This window comes from Phycodurus eques, chromosome 6 (genome assembly GCF_024500275.1).
Source record: "Phycodurus eques isolate BA_2022a chromosome 6, UOR_Pequ_1.1, whole genome shotgun sequence".
In the NCBI taxonomy this organism is placed as follows: Eukaryota; Metazoa; Chordata; class Actinopteri; order Syngnathiformes; family Syngnathidae; genus Phycodurus; species Phycodurus eques.
This window is the reverse complement of record NC_084530.1, coordinates 15,188,520-15,196,789: the sequence shown is the minus strand read 5'-3', so window position 1 is coordinate 15,196,789 and position 8,270 is coordinate 15,188,520. Positions and strand designations below refer to the sequence as shown.

The window sequence follows — 8,270 nt, the reverse complement described above, 5'->3', positions numbered from 1 at the left end:
TTTACTCAGAAGGCAAACCACCAGTTTGTGACTCTAAACTGGCAAGAGGAGAAGAAGAAGAAGAAGAGGGGTACGACAATAAATGCAAGAGTAGCAATTGTTTGCCCACTATCCAATATCAAAGACCACTTGATTCGAACTGCTGGAGAATGTTTACTTTGTGCTGCAGGTAAAATCAAAGGATGTGTGCTGTTACCGTGGTAACAACCGCACCTGGACTTCAATATCCCATTAGCGACATCTACCGCACCTGCTGGGCGTGCGACTGAGCTGCCATCAATCAGCATCAACGATCCATTCAGCAGTGAACCCAGGAGGCCAAATCAGAAAGCTGATCGAAACTGTGAATAGTTGTGTCACTGTCTCTCACCATAGGGAGCAAGAGAACAACAAGCTGTTGTTTTGAGGTGCTATGACACACGCCTCACTTTGTGACTGACGACAGTTCAAAGCAGAACTGTGCATGCATGCTAGTTTGGAGGATGCAGACAGAGGGACAATTAGAGAAGACAGACAGGACTAGAACCAGCTGGTAGATTTGGTGCTGTAAGGGGTGCGGACCGGGGAAACCTCGTTTCAATTCTGTGTGGGACTGACACCAACACAAAGTAGCATACGACACAACTTACTGGAGGAGATAGCGCCTTCAAAGCGACTGTGTGCGTGACTTGCACAACGCTGAAAACTGACACTGTGGTGGCAAGTCCTTCCAGAGAAAGAAGAAATGTTTTCCACAAGAAACACTCGACACACATTTGTGCAGCTGGCATTGTAGGTGTGTGTGAAGGGGATGCCTGTGTTCAGATCGTCCCGGACAGTCAGTGGGCACTAAAGGACAACGCAGCCTGAATTAGTCATCTGTTGTTGGTCATCCATTTTGTTTTGTATGTGTCTGGTATTCTGATCTGTTTGCTTTCTGTGTGCATCTATGAATGGCAAGCTTTTTTTCCCCAAATTTACCTCAAAACAGCTCGAATCTAAATGTATTCATTTTGAAGGCCAAAGATACAGAGAGAGAGGAAAAAAAATGTCATTGACAACTGAAACTACTCTGCTGCTACTCTGGATAAAAAGCGCTATTGGAAACAATTTCCAATGGTCACCTGCTCTTAACAGCTAACAACATGAACACTCTTTAATTTACTTGATCATGTTTCCCTCACGTTGTATGCTTCAAATCATCCGTCATTTTCGAAACAGATGGATTAAATAACCCAAAACCTGAACACAGTCTGTTAATGCTTACTGTAATATGATGTGTTTATGCCAGTGGAGTAAATTTAATGGTAATGAACTAAAGAGGATTTTTTTTTTAAATTAAATAAATAAAAAATAGCATATGTGTGTCAGAATACGTTTTTGACACTCTCAGCCCTAGCAAAACAAAATAAAAATAAGCGAATGAATAAAATCAGAGATAAGTTAAATATTTATGAAATTCATTAGAATGAATTCAGAATGTTCATTCTAATTAATAGGTCTAGGTATTTTTAAGGTTTAAAAGCTGATGAAAAAAAAACAACAACCCATGTTTTATGCTAGATTGTTGTGTACAATCAGGAAATAGTAATATCTATCCATTTTGGGGTTAGCACTTGCCCTCGTTAGGGTCGCTGTCGAGCTGGAGCCTATCCCAGACGACTTTGAGCCAGAGGCTGATTACACTCCGAACTGGTCGCAGGTCAGTCGCAGTGCGCATACAGACAAACAACCACCTAATGAAGCTGGGATCAGATTGGAAAACAAAAATAAAAAATAAATCTAGCTGGCTAGTCAAGACACACACTATGAAATGAAGACAAAAGACCGTTGGAAGTAAATGTAAAAGTATGATTATATGTATTATTATGTATTTTATTATATATATATATATATATATATATATATATATATATATATATATAATAAATAAGAATACGAATGAATGAATAATCTAATCAAGTTGTACATGTAGGTCAGTTGTTGTGATAGTGTTAAGGCTAGCAGAGAAGGCTTAGAAGCCACCGGAAGACTCGAAATGGGGGCCAGATGCCGTGAATGTGATAATATTGTTCGTCCATATGTGTGGCCTTTTGATTGACTGGGACAAGCCCAGAATCCCCCCCGCAACCCTTGGGGAGCAGCACTATAGGAAATGTTTGTGCTGACCTTACACAGCAAATCACCACAATTGCTTGCAGCGATTCTCCTGTGGCAGCAAGTTTGAATCATAATTCGGGGGCATCCTCCTTTCCTTGCTCACAGCCATCGGAGGTTTGTGTCGGAGCTTTTGTCTGGCTCGCACGGCGCCGGAAACAGACCAAAAGAGTCGAGAAAGCCGCTGCCAGGAAGCGACTCGCGCGCTCTTCTCCTCCCCGTCCTCCGCTCCTCCATCATCAGCGGGCACCGTGCCTCGGCTCCCTCCCTCCTCCGCACGAGTCTCATGCAAGCAGCCTTTACGCAAAGTCAAGTTTTGCCCAAGAGAATCCCCGACGGCGCGCCCCGCCCCGCCCCTTTCCGCTTCTTGACGCCCTCGCTCAATCGTGAACCCCCTCGCCTTGTGACGTAGGAGAGTCCACGGTGGCCACCTCACGAGGCGACTCGTTGGATGCTGCCGCTATATATGGCCACGGGTGTCCATCAGCCGGCACACTCTCCAGTCGCTCCGACTCGGGAACCAGGTCCTCAGCGGAGATAGCAGGCAATACTTCGCCCCACCAGGCTAACTCGCTTTGGGCTTTGGTTCAGGATGGAAACCTTCTCGATTCCTCGGAGCCGACGACGCTCCGTCGTGCGCAACTGCAAAAGTAAGTTTGCCTTTTGGGCGTCTTCTTCTTATTAACGTACAACGACAGCAAATAAGTGCGCGTGAATTCCTGGAATGCTTCGAGAGCGAAGTTTAATCCTAACCTTCCCGTACAAGACGTACAAGATACGAACTCTGCAAACTTCGGAACGAGGCCGACTTTTAATGATCACTGAAAAGTCATCTCCTTGTAATTTCCGGCAAAAACGGATAAATTGACAGAGAGAGAGAGAGAGAGACAGATAGGCTGATGGAGCAATCGTTTCAATTCTTGGCGGTGTGACCATTTGATTTGCTCAAAGATGGGAAAGATGGCTACAGATCGATAGCTAGATGTCTACACGAGTCTATTCATCCCATGAGGTCAATTAAATTGTCACACCAGCAACACTGACATTCTTAATATGGAGACAACCGAAAAGGAAAAGGAAGTATAAGACATTGAAATGAAAAGACATTTCAAATAGAATCAAAGCAAGATGCATCCTGGTATAGCGGATAGACATTTTGGAGCTGGTCGGCCATAAAAGCAGTCTAATTATGCTCCAGTAATATTTGTACAGTTTGTGCAAAGTGGATACAAGCGGCAACGTGGTAAACTCGGTAAATACAATAGAATCCAACAAAATTCAATAAAAAAGGGCAAACTGGACCGGAGTGAACGGGAGCTGGTTTCAGCACCACCGACTCACCTCCTCCTGCTCCTCCTCTTCCTCCATGCAGGCGGCCTCTCGCTTTGGTTGGTGGTGTGGATGGTCCTCGGCAAGCCAAGTCCGGCGTTGGGGTGCCCGCACCTGTGCGTGTGCTACCCGAATCCCATGACCGTGAGCTGCCAGGCGCAGAACTTCACCGCCGTCCCGGCCGGTGTGCCGTATGAGTCGCAGCGCGTTTTCCTCCAGAATAACAGGATCACGGAGCTTAGAGTTGGCTCTTTTGGCTTTGGGACCCAGGTAGGAAGGAGTCCATTGGGTGCATCCACATCAAATGTGCACGAAACGAGTCAAAAGGTTTTTCTTGCTGGAATCATCACATATGGATATTGTATTATAGGTCCTGTGGCTGTTTTCCAACAACATTACATGGATCGAAGCAGGGGCTTTCAGTGAGCTGAGGGACTTGGAGGAGTTGGACCTGGGGGACAACGCTAACCTTCACCGGCTGGAAGGAGGAGCCTTCCGCGGCCTGGAGAAGCTCCAGAGCCTCCATATGCACCGTTGCAAACTCACCGCCCTGCCTCACGACATCTTCCGCAAGCTTTACAGCCTCCACTATCTCTACTTACAGGTATGGAACACAGGAATGAGATGAAAGTTTGAATTAGTTGCAAATAACATACATAAATGCATTAAGTTCAATGGTATTGCAGCGTTATATGGGAAGCTGTTAGAGCATTTATTCCATTTCCTTCTATTGTCCTGAATTATGATTCAAAACTAGTGTGCGGTGAAAAAAATGTTTAATTGGCTTTATGGTTTGATGTTAACTCATAGAAATGTAAGCACTTCGCTAGTTGTACAAGTGCACACGCCTGCTTCTAAATGGGCGGACTTTGATGACAGTGTAATTTTACAATTATTTTTAAATATATGAATGAAGAAGAAAAAAATGGGTGGCAGCTTTTTTTGTCCAGGGCAAAAGGGGAAAGTGCTTGAGCTCCACTTGGGGTCTATGTGTGCATGTGCCTGCCAAAGTCGTCCTTCTATTGAATAAAAAGAGGTTAATATGTGGCCCTTAAGCTGAATATGAAGCACATCAAATAAATGCTTCAAACGGCTTGCCTTGAAGCGGTTTGATGACTTATTTGTAGCGCCCTAGTTTTAATTTACAATTGAGCGCACTAGTAGGATATTGAATAAATGCTCAAAGGACTTTAAAGCCATTTGATTATTTATTCAGTATCCCACTAGTGCACTCGATTGTTTTCCTAGTGACAACAAAGAGTGTACTTCTGCATGTAGAGTACATGAGATGGATATCAAGGATGACAAATGGCTTTCCAGTCATGTAAACACTTAATGTATGTAAAATATGTAATGTACCTTGCAGGAAGCTGCTGTCCACTGATCAACGAAAATCATATTTACAATTGTATTCATATCCCACTGGGAGTTATTTCTTTCACAGTAATTTTAGACCTTTGTGTGCAAAGAACAGAGGTCACGACATTAGGCAAACAAACATTCCTGCTTTTTAATTTGTCACAAATTGATGTCACAGGGATTGATGAAGCTGTAATTTACCAATGCACTAGTTGTGTTGCAAAGAAGTATGCACAAGAAAATCCAGAAGATGCCACGCGGGATACATTGTGGTCCTCTAGTTACACAATCTTTGGCTTTTGTCTGCAGGAAAACAATCTCCACTTCCTGCAGGATGACATCTTTTCTGACCTCATCAACCTGAGTCAGCTTTTCCTGCACGGAAACCGTATACGCACCATCTCAGAAAATGTATTCCACGGCTTGGTAAACCTTGACCGCTTGCTCCTTCATGACAACCGTGTGAGGCAGGTCAACCGCCGGGCCTTTCGCGACCTTGGTCGCCTGACCATGTTATTCCTCTTCAACAATTCCCTGCCCGAGCTGCCCAGTCAGACCTTGAGGGACACTCAGGGCATAGAATTCCTCCGCCTCAATGCCAACCCGTGGTCCTGTGGCTGCGAAGCCCGCGCCCTGTGGGAGTGGTTCCGGGAGGCCCGTGTGTCTTCATCTGAGGTGATTTGCGCATCTCCTTCCACGCGCCGTGGTCAAGACCTTCGCTTTCTTCGAGAAATGGACTTCGCCCTCTGCCCACTGCCTGACCCAGGCTCCATCGCCGGGTCCACCACCACCACCTTCAGTACGAAAACCAGATGGTGGTTCCACAAAAACAAGCCCCAGTCATCAACTAAAGGTCTCTTTGAGAAGTCTTCAGAGACCGTCAAAGCCGGCTTGTACGGGAAAGGCCCGTCCACCAGCACGTCAGTGGTCAAGTATGAGTTGGGGGAGGAAGAACTGGCACTGCCTAAACTTGACCAGGAAGAGTACTGGGCAAACTATGGCAACGAGGACTCAGGTGTCTCCCTGCGATGCTTTGAGCTCGAATGTCCACCTGAGTTTGACCTGCCTCCATCTTCCTCCTCTCCCTCACCGTCCTGTCCCTCTTCCCTTTCACTACTAACCGTCCTCAGTGTTCACATTCAACCTCCACTTGCTATTTGGCTGAATCTATCTTGAAGTGCCCTGCTCCTTACCTTCCAGCCTGTTTTAAAGGCTGCAAGTTCCATATTAAGACTCTCTATACCGCCCTTGGCAGCTCTGTTGTATGCCAATCCTCAAGGCACAGCGAGCTTGATAGGAAGATTCTGATTCTACCACCCTACAGGGCTTAACACTTTTCAGGGCTGCTAGAAGATCTTTAGCTACAACACACTACAGGCATGGTATTGTGCTTGAAGCCTGAATGATGTCATGATTTTCCTGAAATCAGGGCTGCGAGGGCTAAGTCCATCATTAACATCAGCAAGATTTGAAAGCAGTTGTCAATGATGTCATTATTTTTGTCAACTCAACTGAGTCAAAACTACTAGTGCTATTATTGCACCCAGGTAACTGGTTTATACTAATTACTGTTAGAAAACAGTGCGTAGTAACAAGAGTATTGTAACCACTTACAGTGCCATGTAAATACCTGTGTTTGTTTGTTGTGCGTGCTCAAATTGATGTCGTCTAGCTCATCTTGATCCAGGCAAACTGTGAAGGCAACAAGGCATTGAGGAGACAGAGATCATATTCTTTGAAGCTGCTCAGGGAGTGACATGAAAAGTGAAGAAATTAATGGTCTGACATGAAAACGACAGAGTAAAGAGCATTGTAAAGTGACAGATTTAGAATGAAGAAGGCGAGAGTGAGTGAGTGATTGAGTGAGTGAGTGAGTGAGTGAGTGAGTGAGTGACTGACTGAGTGAGTGAGAGAGAGAGAGGGTTGACAGGGCCCTCACAAGAATAGGTATAGTAAAACATCCACTCATCATCAGTTATACTTATTTGTATCTCAATATTTTTGCATTTTATTCCCATTTTCATATTTTCTGTAAATAGGGTGTCATTTACGACAAACACTGGAAACGAATTCTTCCTTTCAGGAAGCCTGGGATTGGTTGTTGGATGTCTTTCTGTGACATATTGATATTATGTAAAAAGACTGTTGACTGGATGCAGATGAACATCTTTATAAAGAGATACATTCAATATTTCCTGGATCACACTTGTGCTTTTTTTCCCCCCAAAAGATGTTAAAACTTTAATTGAGCATAATTGTTTTGTTACAAAAAAAGATTGAAACAAAACAACTAAAAACTAGTATCCAGCAAAAAAATAGCAGATTGTTGTGTGACTAAATCTTGAGTACATCTGAGTCAAGTGTCCCAAAAGGACACACCAATCATTCATACAGTATTAGTCTGATCTGGAATGGATCTGACTGTGAACGGCATCTGCTATAGTGTGGATAAATAAGGTTGAGTAGATTCACAAGCTGGCAGCACTGCGAAAGGCAATTACGTCAGTAAGTTTATCACTCCACTGAGTCATCGACCAAAGAGGCCAGATGGACCGATGAGGTGCAAATTGGCTGATTGGAAAATAAACTAAGAGCGCAATGAGAGTCAAATGGGTGACAAAGTGCAGAGAACAGGAGGGAAATAAGACAACAAAGTGCCATGCACATGCAGACATACGGATGGAATATGAGCTTGAGTGGAAATGGAAAAGGCAGAGGGGGAGGAAGAAATCTTTCAATCTCCTTCGGTCTTATTAAGGCCACTTAAAATTGGCCCATTTTTCACCTTTCACACAAAGCATGGTGGACATGCTTTCATCCTGCGCCCCCATATATGCTACAGCTCCCTCCCGTTCTCAGATGTTCAGATGGAAGCGAAGCAAAGGTGTCAAGGTTGACATTCCGTAGGAGTTGAAGAGTAGGTGTGCACACAGAATCGCACTGAGCAAGTTGTCACTGCACAGGAAAAACAGGAAAGCTTTTGTGATGCCACTTGTAGATTATATTCAGTGTTATACGAGAAGGCAAGCAACATCAGTTCTCAGAGATTGGAGCAATATCATTCACTGAACGAACATCCATTCTTACACTGCCACCCCTTGTTTTCGTGTTCAGTTTGTCAATGTGCATATTCAGTATAGAAGAAGGAAATACAAATCTAGCTGTTTTTATATGTCAGCGGCTTATTTGTCATTTTTACTGTGGAAGGAAAACCTGAACAAGAATAAATTCTAACTTGTTTTAAACTGATGTCATTGAGTGGGCAGATCTTCTTTCCTTGGCTCATGTTCAGTCGAATACCAATGCACACACACAGACACACACGTACACATGCACACACGCAGCAGGCATGGACCTGCGCATGCACGCTGTTGTGTAAGTCCTCCAGGCAGTTGTCAGTTGTCCAGCATCAACAAACACACTGAGCACAACAGAGAAAAGGAAGT

General features: G+C 44.3%; 1 protein-coding gene across 1 annotated transcript; it reads left to right on the top strand.

Moving 5' to 3' along the window:
• Positions 1-2,535: 2,535 nt before the first annotated feature.
• rtn4rl2a (reticulon 4 receptor-like 2 a) lies at positions 2,536-7,999 on the top strand. Its single transcript, XM_061679632.1, is given in 7 exon segments — positions 2,536-2,635; positions 2,637-2,676; positions 2,679-2,786; positions 3,509-3,735; positions 3,836-4,069; positions 5,134-5,949; positions 5,951-7,999. Coding segments are annotated over 7 exon segments (1,512 nt in total). The 5' UTR covers positions 2,536-2,587; the 3' UTR covers positions 5,990-7,999.
• Positions 8,000-8,270: the final 271 nt, after the last annotated feature.